Source organism: Balaenoptera borealis (genome assembly GCF_965194805.1).
Source record: "Balaenoptera borealis genome assembly, chromosome: 6".
NCBI classification, from domain to species: Eukaryota; Metazoa; Chordata; class Mammalia; order Artiodactyla; family Balaenopteridae; genus Balaenoptera; species Balaenoptera borealis.
In genome coordinates, this window is record NC_138863.1 from 48,686,468 (window position 1) to 48,704,497 (window position 18,030).

At 38.6% G+C, this 18,030-nt stretch overlaps 2 protein-coding genes, 1 long non-coding RNA gene and 1 pseudogene across 5 annotated transcripts in view; 2 read left to right on the forward strand and 2 right to left on the reverse strand.

Moving 5' to 3' along the window:
- Positions 1–18,030, forward strand: part of LOC309631315 (uncharacterized protein) — a 644,789-nt gene that overhangs the window by 335,783 nt on the left and 290,976 nt on the right. The window lies entirely within an intron of this gene.
- Positions 1–18,030, forward strand: part of LOC309631325 (cyclin-Y-like protein 1) — a 37,637-nt gene that overhangs the window by 10,980 nt on the left and 8,627 nt on the right. The window contains exons 3-8 of the mRNA XM_082397634.1: positions 551–585; positions 6,646–6,746; positions 10,305–10,340; positions 12,545–12,596; positions 13,569–13,688; positions 17,515–17,681. Coding sequence (XP_082253760.1) covers positions 551–585; positions 6,646–6,746; positions 10,305–10,340; positions 12,545–12,596; positions 13,569–13,688; positions 17,515–17,681 — 511 coding nt within the window. The remainder of the gene's footprint in view (positions 1–550; positions 586–6,645; positions 6,747–10,304; positions 10,341–12,544; positions 12,597–13,568; positions 13,689–17,514; positions 17,682–18,030) is intronic.
- On the reverse strand, positions 3,381–4,261 carry LOC309631319 (10 kDa heat shock protein, mitochondrial pseudogene; annotated as a pseudogene). Its single transcript has one exon. The product of its transcript is annotated as a 10 kDa heat shock protein, mitochondrial pseudogene (transcript).
- On the reverse strand, positions 13,707–17,520 carry LOC309631327. Of its 2 annotated transcripts, none has more exons than XR_014246195.1 (3): positions 16,921–17,520; positions 16,622–16,659; positions 13,707–13,779 (listed from the first exon to the last, which is right to left on the reverse strand). It is a non-coding gene; the product is annotated as an uncharacterized lncRNA (long non-coding RNA). The 2 variants fall into 2 exon arrangements; XR_014246196.1 differs by having other exon boundaries at positions 13,731–13,779; positions 16,622–16,767.

Here is an 18,030-nt window from a genome sequence, read left to right on the forward strand (position 1 = left end):
CGTTTAACGTAGGTTACTTTCCAGTTGTGTATTTTTTCAGTAAGGTATTTGAGTAGGTTACCATTAAGTGGTTCAGGATGCTTCCAGAGATACTGGTGCGTTCGGAGATGAGTGCCTGGCCAGAAACTGGTTCTTAGAGTTGTCATCTGTAGATTGTGGTAATTAAAGTAAGCTGTGTGTAAATGAAGAATTAGAAAATACTCCTGGCTAGTAGTTCAGCTATGCAGCAGGTAAATTTTTTTATTAGCTAAGTTTCTCACCTGGCCTAATTTGCTTTGTCCTTTTCTTTTGTAAATGGGGAGTCTTTCATTTGTACCTAATCCAGAATATCTATTAGGTCAAAAAAGTGAAACTAAGTTTTTAGATTTTATTTCTAGGACTCATCTTGCTGGGTGATTTAAATTATATATTTTGTTGGAAATTATTTTAAAAAATAGAATGGAATTTTATCTCATTGTGTTATTGGTAATCCATCAAATAATTAGTGACTACTTTTATTTTTCTATGGCATTTGTATCAGAATTCATCAGTTAATTTTTTTTATTCTTAGTGCGGGAAGAGAGGAAGAGCAACCATTTAAACCATGTAAGTAAACAGTTGAAAAGTTAAGAAATTAATAGTTTGAATTAAAAATATGTCTGCCATGATTCCTAAAAATATGATGGATCCAATACTGTTAGCATGGACCTCTTTTTGGTAGATTTTCTAAATCTCTGTTTTCCTAATTATCAAATGTATTCAGGAAAGTCTTTGACTTAGTAGTGCCCATTTTTTAAGGGTTCTGACATTTAAGTTAAATTTCACTAATATGGTTGTAGTATAAAGATCTGCCTTAAATTCTTTTGCCTTATTTTTTTGATCTTATTTTTTAACCAAAGTAATAAAAGTATAACAGGTAAGTTAATTTTTAGCACTGTCCATTGACTTCTTGTCATAGCAGGTGACAGCTTAGCTTCTTCGGTCCACCATGACGTTATTTCCCTCCCTGTGTTCCCTCAACATGTATCAGTTTTTATTAAATCAGAATCAATGTTTACATTACTACGACTCTGCAAATATTGTGCATTGCTGAGCCATATAGTTCTCTGACTGTGCCTCCTCCTTGTACACCCTTCATTCTTTTTCTTAAATATTAATGAAATTGGAGCACTTCTGCACTTCTCTAGGATAACCCAACCCCCCTTTTCCTAGCCAACGTGATCTCACACAGCCAAATGCAGTAAATAAGTAGCTCCCTGCCCGGTCTCCCTGCTTTCACATTCTTCATTTTTTCTGTGGAATTAATTTCCTGACTATATTCACTTGCCTGTTTTCTAACAGCTATTTTTTTCCCCAAATGTTTTAACATTTGTCACATGCCTATCAAAAATATTTTCCGTCTACTAAGCCACATCTGTTCCATTTTTTTCTTGGAGACACTTTTCCCCAATCTTTTGTCTTCCTATTCCCATATAGACCAGTGTTCCCCTAGGCCTGCTCTATGCCTCTTTTCCTGGGATATCTGTGTGAAGTCATCTGGGATCTCACATAACTCTGCTCTCTTATGTTGGATCCCCTATGTCCTAGATTCTGTTTCCCTCTTGTCTTGTTATACTTCCTTGTTTTACTGGAGCACATTTTCCTGGGAAAAGGGCACATGGGCAGAAAGTTTATAGAGATCTAGCCTCTCTGAAACTCTTTCTATTTGATAAAGTATAGAATTCTCAGTTGAAACTAATTTTTGCCGTTCTAAAGACACTTCCCTCTCATCTTCTCATTTACACTGTTGCTCTTAAACCTGTTGACATTGTATGGTACATTGTACATTACCGATTTTAGTCATTTCCCCCCACCCCTTCCTTCTCGGGAACCTTTTAGTACCTTCCCTCTCCCTGGGATTTTGAAATTTCATAATTTGGTTTGGTATAGACCTTTTTTGTGTGTTTCTTTGATATTCTGTTTTTTTCTTCCAGGTTCCTATTATTCGGATGTTGGAAGTCTTAGACTTACCAGATGGCTAACTTTTTTCCCCTCCTGCTTTGCATTTTGTCTTTTTGTCCTGCTTCGTGGAGATTTCCTTGACTGTGCTCTAATCCTTCTATTGAATATATTGTTTTGTCTACCTTATTTTCAATTTATAGAGTTCTCTTATATCCTGTCATTCTTTTTTTCACTGATGCAATTTCAAGTTTTCATTTGCTCCTGAGTTTTTATCACTCCCATCAATTCCTTCTTCCTGTTTGGTTTTGTTTTTTTTTAAAGAAAGCATCCTTATATTTTATTTTATTTATTTATTTTTTGGCTGCATTGGGTCTTGGTTTCTGCACGTGGGCTTTCTCTGGTTGCGGTGAGCTGGGCCTACTCTTTGTTGGGTGCGTGGGCTTCTCATTGCAGTGGCTTCTCTTGTTGCGGAGCACAGGCTCTAGGGCGTGTGGGCTTCAGTAGTTGTGGCTCATGGGCTCTAGAGCGCAGGCTCAGTAGTTGTGGCGCATGGGCTCAGTTGCTCTGTGGTATGTGGGATCTTTCTGGGCCAGGGCTCGAACCCGTGTCCCCTGCATTGGCAGGCGGATTCTTAACCACTGCGCCACCAGGGAAGTCCCATTCCTTCTTCCTGTTTTGATCTCTTACTTGTTGGGGGCTTCCCTCAAACGTGTGATGGTCCTTGGCTGTCTGTTAAGATCTAATTGGAAGCATCACTTGGACAACTCGTTAACTGATGGGCCTCACTGAAAGGATTTGGGGACCACGCCTCTGAACTCTGAGCCTGCCTTGGGTTCTGTAAGACAAACTGGTTTTCTTGTTCCTGTCCTAGTCACTCTCTGTAGGTACCAAGGTTGTGCTTCCTCTGTTCTGCCATGTCAGTTACCTCTCCTTTATCTAGTCTTTTCACCTTTCAAACATTAAAAATCATCTGCTGTTTATCCTGTCTTATGTATAGCTTTTTTAAAAAATGCCTTTAATTCTAATGAGATGATATCTGAAAGAAGGGGGAGAGGAAATAGATTTGTGGTCAGTCTACTCAAACTTAGATTTATTCTTTGAATATAGGTTCTGAGTTTGAAGTTTAATTCAATCTAATTAACGATATTAATTCAGACAATATTTTTGATTATACCTATAATTAGAATATTATACTTTTCTACTAAGGCCTTGAGTATGAATTCTATTCAAACCACTCACCCTACCATATTGTCCATTAATGTGCAACATAGATGGAGTATTACAGACTTTTCAGTTAAAGTCATTGATTCTTAATAAACGTATCCAAAACTTGTGAAAAGGGGGAAGAAAAAAGTGAACTTCAGCTTTATTCTCTCTTTTTTTTTTTTTTCATTTATATACTTTTATTTGGGAATGTTTAAATCAATACAGAGAAAACTAAATTTCAGAGACACTGAATATCATTAGTTTGGATATCATTACTTTATTATAAAAGAAACACGGAAATTATTTACAGGATGAAAGATTTCAGAACTTCAGTGGCAGCTTCACGTGATGCCATTGGGGGAACGGGCAGCTTCACGTGATGCCATTTCAATAGTGACTTATTTTAGTCGACATATTTTCCAAGAATGTCACCATCTCTAAATAAGAAATAATCCTTGTCATCTAGAACTACTTTGGTGCCTCCATATTCTGGGAGAAGAACTTTATCTCCAACTTTCACACTAACTGGTTGAATCTCTCCACCCTTTCCTTTAGAGCCTGATCCAACAGCTACTACCATTGCTTGCAATACTTTTCCTTGCGATTTTTCTGGAAGCATAATGCCTCCTTTGGTTACAACTTCGGGTGCACTTCTTTCAACTAATACTCGGTCAAAGAGGGGAAGAAACTTTCTAAATGCCTGTCCTGCCATGACTCGGGTTGCCGCCCTTCGTACTCTCGCTCTCTCCAGCTTTATTCTTTTAATGGGTTAAAATCAGAGGCAGTAGGCACAATGGGAAGAGTCATTGGGTGGGGGCAGGATTTCAACAGGCACTTGACCTTTAATGATAAGCTTTGAGGGTTGTTACTTACTAGCCTCCTAGGTATGATTATTTTCTAGTCTTCACCATTAAACCTGAAGTCTACTAAGCAACCTTTCCCCTTATAAAGATTGTAAAAGTCCATGTATTTTGTCCTTAGTGCTGAATGAAGATAAATACTCTTCTTCAGTGACCAATTGAAATAATACCTATGAACATTAAACTGTCAGTAGTGTTTTTTGCTACTTGTTTTTTTTTTTTCTTTTTGTATTTGCATTTTATACCCTTATGTGTGTCAGTGCAGTTTATTGAGGTTGTGAGCCAGCAATGGTAAGGCTTTAATCATAAAGGACAGTTATCTTAAATTTTCGAGCAAGATGAGAGGAAAGTAATCTGCTGGCAGCTAACATATCTAGGCTTTGCTCAGAGGCTTCAATTCTGCCATCCTTTAGTGAACACTAGATGCTGGAAAGTTTGAATAGTTTCAGGAGTAGGCCTGTGGAAGTGTTTCTTTTGTAGGATCGAGCCAGTAGACTGTAAGTTGCTGATACATTAAATGAGCCCCCATAGGACTATAGACCACATCTAATTAAAAATTTTAAATGTTTTAGCAGTAATATTTCCAAAGACAAATCAATATACATTCATAATAGAAAAAAAAGTTTTTAATAGAGGAAAACAGGATAAATAGCACCCAAAGCTCTACCAACTAGTCTATATTTTGGTACATTTCCTTACTATTTTTATTCCCCTCATATATATAGATTTTTGGTCAGAATTGACTTTTATTACGTGTAGTGTATGCCATATTATACCCTAATAGTAGTGACCTTAAAAGATAACCTGCTTCGTTTAGAATCAAAGTATTTGAATGAGTGAATTTTCATTTTTCATGCTGTATCTGTTTTTTGAGATTCTAAAATTACACATTAACCAAATAGCTTAAGGACCATATCAGAGTTTTAGTTTAAAACATTTCTAGCTTGAAGGAGAAATTAGTCTTCCAAACAGTGATACTTTTCAAATATGTTACATCTAGAACTTTTTGTTAATAAGGAATAAGTGGCTTTGCATAAAGCATCTGAAACAAGCAAAATGGTGTTTTATATATGCCATTTGGATATTTCTGATTATTGGATACTGGCAATTTTTATTTAAATGCTCTGTATTTTAAAAAGCATCAACTAGATTTTCTCCCTGCCTCACCTTTCATGTATTTGTGGAGGACATTGATGGGAGAGTGTGACAGCATGGTGAAAACTATTTTATATTAATAGGAGGAAGGAAGGCTCATCTGAATTAGTAAGCAAACAAAAACCAAAAACAAAACCCAGCTTTAAAATTGTTTGTATTCTGTGGTATTAAAGAATGCTACTCTTCCTTCCAGTGGCTTTCAGTGATTGGGATTTGGTTATTGGCCTTACTTTAAGGAAGAGAGTTGTCCTAACATAGTTTAGGCCATTTTAGTATTTGACTATTGCCATGTTCATGGGCTCTTCACAAATAAATGGATACTTCTAAAGTGTTTTAAAGATAGTTCATTCTCTAGAGGGTCTCAAAAAGTTCTTTGTCACCTATCCAACACCACTGTAGATAAATTCTCACGAATTTGTATCTTTAGTAAGATTTACCTCCAGTTGTAACTGATCTTAAATAATTTCTCAAACACTTGTTGAATCCTAATTTGTCCCAGATTCTGTGCTCAGTAGCTGGAGGTAGGAGAAGAATCTTCCTAACCTGGAGAAGCTTGTTTACTTAAGAGGGTGGTACTATGCAAGCAGCTGAGACCATGGAACAGTTGGTAAATTAGATGTGTGAGTGTGCAGAAAGTGAGAAGTTTTGTGGTGTGCCTGCTGGCAAAGGGATCCTAGAGGAAGATGGGGTCAAGCTTGCTGGGACAGGAGGAAGAAAAAGGCACTGCAGGCAGAGAGCAGCATGGGTGAGGCAGGAGTGTCAAATAACACGTAGAACAGAAGTAGTACAATTTTGAAGTGAATGGCAAGTATTCTCTGAGGTTCTCACTTGAGTAATGTAATGGCAGTCTTACTTAAACATGAAGTGAGAAGTTAAATTCTCAGAGTTGTTTTATCCGTTTTTTTTGGATGCGAGAGAATCTTTAAGCAGTACCTTTCTGTCCTCCAGATAAGGAAGTTGAGGCCCAGAGAGACTTATGGCCCCCAGCTTGTTAGTGATAGAGCAGCCCTGGCATGCCCAGCCTCTGATTCGAAAACGTTTGTCTCGTCTCACTGTCTCCTGAACGAGTACATTTGTTATTGGTGTGCATTGACTGCAGTGAAATGCTCCGACATCGGTATTACAGAAAGCATTACCTTTTATTGTAGTAAATGAATAGAAATAGGAAATCTCAGCTGCATTTCATTGCTTAAGGAAAAAACCCTGAAATCTTATTCTAAACTTTTTACATTATTATAAAGGTAATTTATAATAGGCGCTTGCCAGGTTTGATTATAGGTACTATATCAAGGCAGCATTTTATAACCCATTTCTCAAAGCTCGTCTGTGGAAGTCAGAGTATAGAGGTTTCCCATAGAGCTGCACATGATATCACACTCAGGCAGTTCATGGAGTGTAAGAAAAATCTTAATGCTTTATCGTTTGACATTTTAACCAAGGAAAAAAACACACTTTATAGGTTTAACTTACTGTGACATTTTCTTCTATTTCCCTTCCCCTTCAGGTATCTCCAGGGCAGCTTACTAAAAAGTATAGCTCATGCTCAACGATATTTCTAGATGACAGCACAGTCAGCCGTCCTAATCTTAGAACCACAGTAAAATGGTGAGTACAAGTAGGTTGCCAAGGGCTGAGTGACAGACCCCCTTATCGCTAAAAGCATCCTAGCCATACATAATTTCATTCATTTGAATTGTCCTTTTCAGTGATCAGGTTAAAAAACTGGTGTCAACTATACATTGATTTCAAGGACCTAAATATGAATTTTCAGTTTCCATTTTAATCTTAGAGCGCATGATAGAAGGGAAAGCCAGTTAGCAAATAAGAAATCCCAGAAAAAGTATAAATCTTTATTTGACGCATTTCTGTTGTTAAGCCATTGTTGAACATAATGAGAAAGAGAGGTACTTTTTATTGGCTATTTCTAGAAAAAATTATTTCTTTATGAGTTGTAGTGCTCAAACAATGTATACTACTTTGGAAGCTACTCTTAGAAGAAGGAACAGCTTGTCCCCTACTGGCACCAAAGCGAATCTGCATTTAAATTTAATTGGATTTTGTCAGATTTATCCCACTGTGCATTTTTTTTTTTCCTGCACTATTTCTGTATGAAATTTTACTTCTCCTTCCTGTCCCCCAAAGAGGGGGAGAATATATCAAACCAGTCTTAAGAAATACACACTCAAGCTTAATTTCTTTGTAGACGAAATTTGTTCAACTGAGGTTTTAACTTAATAGACACATTTCATTTTTGTTTATATATATAAATATATCTCCAACACACTGTATCAATCACAGCAGAGAACAATAAAAGAGGTGAGGTTTCGGAAACATGGCTGTCGTCAGGCTTATACTTAAGGAGACACGAACAGTGTCATGATGATGGAAACTATTCTTTAATTTCTGGGAGCACCTCATAGTCCACAATTGGAGATGCACTTTCAAAACACCCTAATGATGAACCTTTCAAGCTTATTTAAGAGAGAAAAACCAAACGGGATGCAGAGCTTCTTGCCTCCTCCCTCGCGGTTGTCCACGAAACATTAACATCTCCTTAGGATATGAATGTTGATTTTCCAGAACACAGTTTGGGAAATGCTATTTGAAAATATTAATGTCCTTATCCTTAATTTTATTTGTTGTCTTAATTTTATAAGCTAATTATATTTTTAATTGGTTTTTAATGTGCCAGCTTTCTTTTTAGCTCTTTAAATTATCAGTAACTTCTACTTTAATTAAAGACAGCAAGTTCACAGTCATAATAATGTAACTTTCCTCTCTTGCTTACAATAATAGTTGAAGTCAAATCATGTTTCAGCAAAAACTGAGCCCCATCTCTAAAGTCCTGAGTTTGGGCACTTATCACATCATCACTGAATGTTTTTATTCAGCCAAGACACTGAATCTGTGGGTACAAAAACCACTCTACTTTGGCTAGAGTCGCAGCTTCTTTTGAATTCAAAAGAGTCTGATGTCCAGTATATAATTCAAAAGTACCTTTGAAGGTTAACCTTGCTCAGGGACTTCCCTGGTGGTGTAGTGGTTAAGAATCTGCCTGCCAACGCAGGGGACACAGGTTCGAGCCCTGGTCTGGGAAGATCCCACATGCCGCAGAGCAATTAAACCCGTGCGCCACAACTACTGAGCCTGTGCCGTAGAGCCCGCGAGCCACAGCTCCTGAGCCCGTGTGCCACAACTACTGAAGCCCACGCACCTAGAGCCCGTGCTGTGCAACAAGAGAAGCCACCACAGTGAGAAGGCCGCGCACCATGACAAAGAGCAGCCCCCGCTCTTGGCAACTAGAGAAAGCCCGCGCGCAGTAACAAAGACCCCATGCAGCCAAAAATAAGTAAAATTAAATAAAATTAAAAAAAAAAAAAAGATTAACCTTGCTCAGACAAGTAGGTGTCATCCTTTTTTTTTCCCGACCTAGTCTAATTTTTGGAAGTACAGTAAATTTTAATTTGCTCTCATGAAGTTTTAAAAATGATCATTCATCACATTCATTATTGGTGAAATAAAGGTTTACTGAGAAAATTAATAGGGCCAATTGGCTTTTAGGAATGATTTTGAAAATGTTTATCATGGGGTTAGTTTTCAGTGGGGTAGTTGTTCTCAGTGGGGTAGGTGAGCCTTATTAGAATCACTTATGCAACTTTTCAAGATATATGTTTCTAGATGCACAAAGTCCACCCGCCTGCCCCTGCCTCCAAGACACAGTGTCTGTGTGTGTGTCTGTCTGTCTGTCTGTCTCTCTCTCACCCACGCACACACACCTTTTGACAAGATGGGGAATGATGTGAAGCATGATTATATGGACAAAAGCATCCCGAGTGATTCTCCGATCTTAACCCTAACTCATTCATCCCTAAACTTTGCTGCACGCTGCAGTCATCTGGGGATCTTTAAAAACAGTCCTGATGCCCAAGTCATACCCAGTGCCGGTTAAATCAGAACATCTTGAAGCAGAAGCCAGGCAGTTTTTAAAGCTTCTCAGATGATCCCAGTGTGCAGCTGAGCTTGGGAGCCACTATTTGGTTAGAGGGCAGGAGAAAGAGAACTGCTTCTGATAATTAGTGGGACCTTAGGTAAGTCAGTTTTAAGCCTTGGTTCCCTTATCTGTAAAATGGGTTGTTTAATTAAATGTCATCTACGGTTCAGTGGTCCTTTCCATCATAAAACTTCTAATGCTGTGATTTTAAAATCAATTTGAAGATGAAACTTTGAAGCACTATAGAAGTGTCCATCTTTGATGCTAACGGTGTTACAGGCCTTTATACAAGTGCTAAGATTCTATAGACCTATTATAAAATTCAGATTTGCCTTCCCTCAATTATTTTGAGTTTCATTTTAGACACTGAGAACAAAGGGGAGCATATAGCTTAACCAGAGAACCCCTTTGTTGCCTAATATACAACAGCTGTGAATAACTTAGGAATATAGTAACTTAAAAAAGACTACCTAAGGACTTGTATCTATCTGTTCGTTAATACTTTATTTGAAATAATTTGGAAATACCTGTCATTAATAGTATACTGTGTAGTATTATGGTGTATTATTAGCACTGCTTATTTCAGGATAGCTAGACCTATCATCAGTTTTGTGGCTATAAAATTTTGCTATTAAATTTTCTAATAATTATGTAAAAGTGATTTTAAATCATTTTGGTATAGAGCACTTTTATTATTTACTTTTAGGGAAATAATGGAAAATGGATGGGTAGGTGGATAGCGAACTAAATCAACTGAAATTCAGGGACTAACAGAAAAACCACACACACACACACCCCCACACACACAAACTACTATATGGCTTAAATTTAAGCATGTGTATAGATAGATAGAACTTGTACAGGACAGAAGGTTTTGTGGGTAGAAGGACAAATGACAGGGGAAATATGTAATAATTTATATATTATAATAATCAACCAAAACATGCCTTCTAACAGCATATCTAGCATTTTGGGTCTCCTAATTTTGCTAAAAGCTGAAGAACCTAAAACAAGGGGGAAAGCACCCATGTGGTACTGTTCTGAATTCGAGGATTTCGGGGCCACTGGGCCTCTGGAAGGTCTTCCCTCCTTGCTAACCCCTTTTTAAAAATGTCTTCAGGCCTGATATGATAAAAATCAGTTATTACAATGTATTTTTTTTTCCTCCACAGTATGACCTTAGCAATATATTACCACATAAAGAACAGGTGAGCTCTTGTAAAACCTATCTTGTTATTCCAGCTAATTAATTTACAAGGTATCAAGTTTAGTGTTAGGTAATAACTATAGGTGTTACTGGCATAAGCTTTTATTATTCGAGTGCTTTTATTACAATATAGAAGTGAATCATTTATTTTTATCTTAGGACCCTTAATTCTTAGGTTACTGAGCATCCCAAAGAGTATTTGTTTATATGGGTTATATTGATAATTTACTGTATTAGAAATTGAAATTGAGAATTTAAAAAATTAAATCCATTGTATGTTCAAACAGGGTTTGCCTTAGCACTATTGAAATTTTGAGCTAGATAATGCTTTGTTGTGGGGTGTCGTCCTGTGTGTTATAGGATATATAGCAGCACCCTTGGCCTCTACTCACTAGATGCCAGTAGCACCTTCTTCCCTCCACATTACGACAACCAAAACTGTCTCCAGCCATGGCCAGAAGTCCCCTGGGGGACGAAATCACCCCTGATTGGGAACCCCAGTGTTTAACATAAGTCATTTTTTTTTTAAAGAAAAATAACTATTTTCCACAACAAAAAATATTGAGAGAAAAGTATCTCCTTAATAGAAGACAGCTGATTCTCATATCTATTCTGTCTTCAGTCATTTGTTTTGAAGAAACAATATGAAGAAGATCCAGCTGCTTGCAGATATATAGTTGGAAAAAGATGTATTTTTAAAGCCTTCAGATAATTTGGTATATTCTTTGATACTCTACCAAAAGTCTGCATGTGCTAGTTTCTTAAATTAGTTAAAATGGAATTCTAAGTCATATCAATGAACTTGTAATAAATACTATGTTAAATTAATACCCATTGATCTGTCATGCATACTGAGTAGATCTTTTTACCTGTACCTGACTTTATAATATTATACATTGGTCATTTGGAAAGTATTGGTTCACATTTCTTTAGACAGTGTCAAAAACTCACTTTTGTTAGTATCACCACCAGTCTTACCAGAAAAGTCTTTTAAGTGTTGAGAAGTTGTCAAGTTCACAATAGAAGGTAGAAGTTTTCCAAAAATCCTGATATTTTTAGCTTGATGGCTTGAATTTTGTCATTGGCAACAAATAACTTTAGAGTTATTTTCCTTGAAGTGACAGGCTCACTTTGTTCATTTGTGAAAGAATGACTGTGTCAGTTGTACATTCAAATAACGATGGTGTTCGATGAAAAAAGTGTTTCAAATAAAGATGGTGTTCTATGAAAAAAATGACTTACCGCCAAGTCACAAGTGCTTTTCCTTAACACAGCCATATTTCAGTATGTAAAAGTGCTTAATGCATACTTTCCACTTATTCAGAATATTAAAAAGAAGGACCAAGGTTTAAGAACACTATTAATTTTTACTCTTTTATCAAGGATGTTCTTAAAGCAGATTTTTAACTGCAAGTGGCAGTGAGTAATTGAATGACTTCTAATTCAGTTTGGTACCACTGCCTTGATTCATGCTCAGAAACCAGCAGTTTTACCCACTTTTGCTTTTATACATCCATAGCAAATGTCACACAATGTGAAGGGCAGGTAGTGTCTTAGTATTCTTATAAAAGCAGTTTTGACCTCTTGGGCCTCCTGAAGGGGAGGGGATAGGGGAGAATCCCAGAGGCCTGCAGACCACATTTAGAGAACCGCTGTTCAAATGAGCGCAGTGTATTAGTGTGGTGAAATTTTAAATTAAAAAGCCTGGTTTCTTTTAAAATAAAAAGACAATTACATTTTTAACTCAAACTATTTAAAAGAGACAAGAAGAAATACACAATAAGAATATAAAGAACTAAAGAGAAAAAAACGGGAAAAAACCATGAATCTCATATTCACATTGATTGAAGTTAGAAGAATTTATTGCCCACCACCACTGCTTTATAAAATGTTCTTGCATATTCCAGTGTGAGGTTAGAGGAGTGAAAATATATTGGTTTACTAGCATTGCCTGTTAGGGAGGGTCAGTGCTTATAGAGGCAACTCTGGCTGGTTGTTGTAGAAAAGATTTCACGGAACTTGATGTGCTGAGTAAAAAGAGGTCAGGAAACCTTTCTAAGGGTGGAATCCAGGAGAAGAATTTATAAAACTGTTTGCTTTGTTGAAGGTTAAGCTTCCTCTACCCCTCTCTCTACTCCTAGCAGATATTTTACTAAGATAGTAACTCCTGAATTAATTTTTTAAATGCACATTCTTATTTTATAGAGATGCAGATAGATCCTTGGATATTTTTGATGAGAGATTACATCCACTCACAGTGAGTGTCAGTTTTATTGAAGTGGTATTTTTCTCTTATACAGTTGTGTTTATTTCATGCTGATTTGCTTTGAAATTAATTACTAGAAGAAAATTACTTCCTCCAGCTCGAAGTCAAATTCATCTTCCTTTAAGTCTTCTTCCCCACGCCATGTTGTGTCTAGTCATTTTCCCGAAGGCGTGTTGTATAAGGGGTTGATGGATGTGAACCGAGTTGCACTTTGTATGAATAGTGAGCAGGTAAGTAAACATACCCAAGTAACAGAAAATGTATCTTTTTAAAGGATGATTTTCCATAGCATCAAACAATATAAATATTTGTAAGCAAACCTAATATGATAAGGCCTCTAAGAAGAAAATTAGAAAACTGTTTAAATTTTAAACGAACTAAAATGACAAAGTTTTAAAATTCACTTCTTCGGGTGCTCTGTAGCCACACGTGGCTGGCGACTGCTGTACAGGACAGCACATTCTTAGAGCCTTATGGTTACAGGACACTGGAAATGTGTTTTCAAAGTTGATTACAGAAAAGTATGACATATGGTGATCAGCAAGACTTTTGAGCCTAAAAATATTGGGTTGGCCAAAAAGTTTGTTTGGTTAGTGAATATATTGTTCAATAAAATGCTTGGTGAAAATGAAAACTGTGTCGTTTATTTTTACTTAAAACCAAATGAACTTTTTGGCCAACCCAATAGTTTACATTTGGTTAGAATTCTGTGGGGAGGAACGTGGAAATACATAAATTTTCTGCGGTTGTGCCTGTATTTTTCTTTAATGAATGGTGGTGAGTACTGGATCACTGTGGTATTTTAGGATCCCATTGTTTATATTTAAAAGACTACAAGACATGTCACCCAACCAAAATTATTTTAAGGGGCACGTGGGCCCAAGTGTGAAGACTGCTATCTTAAGGGTACTTTTAAGTATTTTTCTTCCATGGATACATAAATTGCATTTTTTCTCCTTTCAGCGAGAAAAGCTTCCAGAGGAATACTTCGAGCATGATCCTGAACACAAAGTCATTTACAGATTTGTTCATACTCTTTGTAGTGCCGCACAGCTAACTGCTGAAAGTGCAGTAATAACTTGGGTAAGATATTTTTTCTTTCATAAAGCATCTGTAGAAATTTCTGTCTTGTACACATGGTATGGTCCTGTTTTTCCCAAATGAAAGTAGGTTCCTGAAATGATCATTAGAACTTTATTAAGAGAAACCTATCAAAAGAAAGTAAAGTATACACATTTGAGCTTTAATAATCATTATGATTTAAAATGTTGCCATTGCTTTTCTCATCACAAAACAATTGCTATTAAAGGCAGCAGGAGAGATTTCTGGTTTCTCCTTCCACACCTGAGGGGACACATGCACGCACAGTGCACACACGCACACACAGACGACGCATGTTGTGGTGGTAGGGCGGGGCCATAACTGAACGCTCTGGTCCACAGGCAGAAACAGGTGCCGGGTAGTTTGAAGCTGAGTCCCAGACTGTACTGCCTAGGCAGTTCTGATGTGTGTCCTGATTGAGAACTACTGCCCTCAGTTCTCTGTTCCTTGGATAATGGATAATGGTGTTAACCATCCCTGCTGTCCTCTTATTGCCTGCATGTGAAGTTGCCCAGGACTAGGGTGCCAGTAGGACTTCAGAAGGCTTCACTCTAGTTAGCCTGCTAAGCTACAGCTGTGTGAGGACCTTTTTGTCATCCATTCCTAATTCCTATGGTAAGATTTTATCATTTGAATAATAATAAATCATATTCAAGTGAGAGGTAGTTGGGATTGTTTTACTCCTCCCTATAGCAAACCTGTAGGGGGGAAAGTCAGCTGCGTGGTCTGCAGGGAAGGAATACTTAGGCCCCTCACTGCCGGCGCCTGTCAAGGCAGAATTGAGGACAGGAGGCTTGTCCTTTTGAAAAGAGACCCCTCAGTGGGTACTGGATCAGACACAGGCCTTTTCTTGGAGCTACAGGCCACTTGGAGTGCTTAGCACATGCTTGAGAGAGGCAGGAATGGTGCTTGCATATGGAGAGCTAGGAACTGCAGGAAGGAGAGTATTTGGGTTGGAAGAGGGGCATTTCTTTGTAGACAAGTTAAGCTTGATGTACCTGCGAGACAGCAGAATGGCAGTGTCTAGTAATCATTTGAATATATGGGATTGGAGCATGAATCTGAGCTAGAGGGAGGGAATTAAGTGTAGCTGTTCAAATGCAGAGAAAGTATGTAAAATAAAAAGTGGGTAGAAGATAGATCTGTAGGGACTGTCAGCACTTAAGGGACAGACCCCCAGAGGAGTGGCTACAGTGGTAGGAAACCCAGCAGAGAACCCTAAGAGACACCAGGAGAGGTTCAAGAAGGAGAGTATGGTCCAAACGCTAAATGCTACCAAGAAGTTGCTCATGTCATAAATACCATGTCACTGAATACCCACCCTGTGTCACTTTTCTACATGTGGGGGGTGGAGGAGAGAACAAGTTGGATAAATAAAGTTCTTGCCTTTATGGAGCAAGTGTGGAAGACGTAAATTTTTTTTTTTTTTTTTTTTTTTTTTTATCGGAGTACAGTTGATTTACAGTGTTGTGTTAGTTTCAGGTGTATAGCAAAGTATAAGTGTTTTTTTTTAATGAGTGTTTTTTAAAAGATGACTATTTCAAGTAGTGGTAAAAACCATGAAGAGAAAGCAAGGTAAAGGGATAAAGTGATTAGAGGGGCTTACTAGAAAGCTCAGGAAGAGCCTCTTTAAAGAGGTAATGTTTGAACCCAGGACCTGGCTGAACTGAGGAAGATCAGGTACGCTGGCATTACGGGCAGAGGGGACAAGTGCAAGGCTCTGAGACAGGAACTTGTTCTGTGTGTTCAAGGGAAAGCAAGGTGGCCATTGTGATCCGAGCGGGGAATGAGGGAAAGAGCATAGGTGATGAGGTCACGGAAGGACAAGGCCGTACCGCACAGGGCCTCGTAACTTGCAGGCCACGGGAAGAAGGTATTTGTTTGACGGGAAACCTCTGGCAGATCTGGAGCAGGCGCATAAAGTACTCTTAATTTAAGAGGCTCTCCTGGCTGCTTTGGGGAGAACAGACTGTAGTCTGTTGGGAGGCAGAGAAGTTAGGCAGTGGCAGCGATACAAGTCAGAAGTGACAGACAGAAAAGCGGTCAGGGTACCAGTGAAGGTAGAGATAACAAGAAGTTCTAACAGATTGGAGCAGGATACACTCAAGTGCAGGTGTTTGGTCTCAGCGACTGGGCGTGTGGCAGTGCTCTTTCATTTATGAGGGAAGGCCTGGGGAGTGGAGCTCTGGGACGAAGAGCTCTGGGTGGTTTGTGTGAAGGCACCGGTGACCACGGCAAGAGTAGTCTCTGTAGAGTGGTAGCAGCAGGAGGCTGACTGAAGTGGGTTAAGGAGAGGATGGGAGATGAGGAGCTGGCCTCAGCCCTGAGGACGCCGTCGAGGGGCAGTGGGGGACAGGCTGGGGACATGGAAGCATTCACACTGGAGGAAGCCTCTGACAGAGAGGGAGAAGTTGTTCCAAAAGAGACTAACTGTGGGCACAGTGCTCTGCAGAAGTGAGGTGGGATCAACTTCATTCACAGGAGAGTGAGCTTCAGTGAAAAGAAAGAGATCTCGCTTCCTCCGAGACAGGAGGGCAAGTGGGGTAAATGAATAGCGGCACGTGTACCAAGTTTGCCAGTACAAAGGTGAGAGGAAGTTGAGAGATTGCCAGTGTCGTTTCAGTGCCTCTGATTAGTCCCATAAAGTAGAGAGTTGAACCTTGCGGGGAGAGTCGTTCTTAGGGTACTAGAGAGTGCTGAGTTCTTTGGGGAATGGGAGCCGAATTTCACTAAGAACATATAATCTCAATACCCGTGTTTGAAAACACAGTAGAGTTTGGAGGGCATGGGCGAATCTGAGCTGTCAATCTGATAACCCTTCAGAGAGTAAACAGACTCTTTAAAACTGGACATTTTTCTTTTTGTCAAATGGCATATACACTCTTCTACAGAGGTAACAACAAATCACAGCTTACCTCTCAAATCTTTGCTCAGCTGTTAACTCCATCCAGTTCTTTGTAGGGTAGACATTTGATACATGTAAAAGAAACCATGAAATCATCTCACAAACCGGCAGGTTTAGAGGAGCCCCAGGGATACAGACACAGGCAGGTCTTCCCACCTTAAAACCAAAAGAATTGACTAAGCTGCAGATTATGTAAGACAGAAATGAATAATGAAATGATAATGGAGATGTGAAAAATTGGGGATATGAAAAGGACTACCCTTTGTATGCATGTGTGTTCCTGAAAAAGGCACTCAAATATGGGAATACTTGACAGCTGTAAAGCCCCTTTGTACTGCCTGTCCTGCTGTGCCACGCAGCAGCCACTGGGAGGCTCTCTTGACCACCAGTTTTTATCTTCAAGTTCATGCCACAAAAGGACTGGTGACTCTGAAGAGAAGGTAAAGATGTGCTCAGTCTTACCAGAATTTTACACACTCAAGCGTTATGTAAAATCGCCATGCAACCACCACCAGTCTTGTAGTTAACATTGCACGTGATAGGCACTCAAGCATTTACTGAACAGTTGAAGTCGACACTGGGCTGTATGTGCTGCCCTTGACAAGTGGGAAGGTAATAATACAATGCGTGTCTTTAGAATGCCCTTTGCTGAGAGGTCCTTTCATTCCTGTGACCAAAATTGGGTTGGAAATTCACACGGGCAGAGTAGAAATATCAGACTAACAGAAATATCTGACTTACAACTGTGACCTGGCCTCTGGCCTTGGCTTGGCTGAGCAAAGTCTTTGTAGAACCTAGGAATAAAAGGGGTGTCAAAAAGAGATGAAATCTGTCATTCCTAACAATTCTTATCACAGCACTTAAACTGAACTAAAATCAAAGATCAGTGCTCTACTTTTGCAGGTTTACTTAGAAAAGCTTTTAACTTATGCTGAGATCGACATTTGCCCCACTAACTGGAAAAGAATTGTTTTGGGAGCCATTCTTCTTGCCTCCGAGCTTTGGGGCGATGACGCTGTACAGAATGTGGACTACAGCCAGATCCTCAAGGACGTTACAGTTGAGGACATGTGAGTTTGTAAGGTTACCGTGAACTTTCTAACCATTTTCCAATACCTCATTTGCTCTCATAAAGTTTACATTTTTAAGAAATGTTACATTTTAAGAAAGGTTACCTTGTGCAGAGAGCTGAAATAGACATAAAATGACAGACTTCTTTCTATCTAGCTGTAGTATAACAATTTGTATTTCCCCTCATTAATTGGTAGGTCTTGATGTGTTATTGTTGTAATATTCTGCTTGATAAATTGAAATTATTTTTCTGGTGGTTTTTGCCAAACATTTTACAAGCTCACTACCAGAACAACATGGTACAGTCAGTAACTTGACAGCTTTCTTAAAGCTGTCTACCAGGTCCAG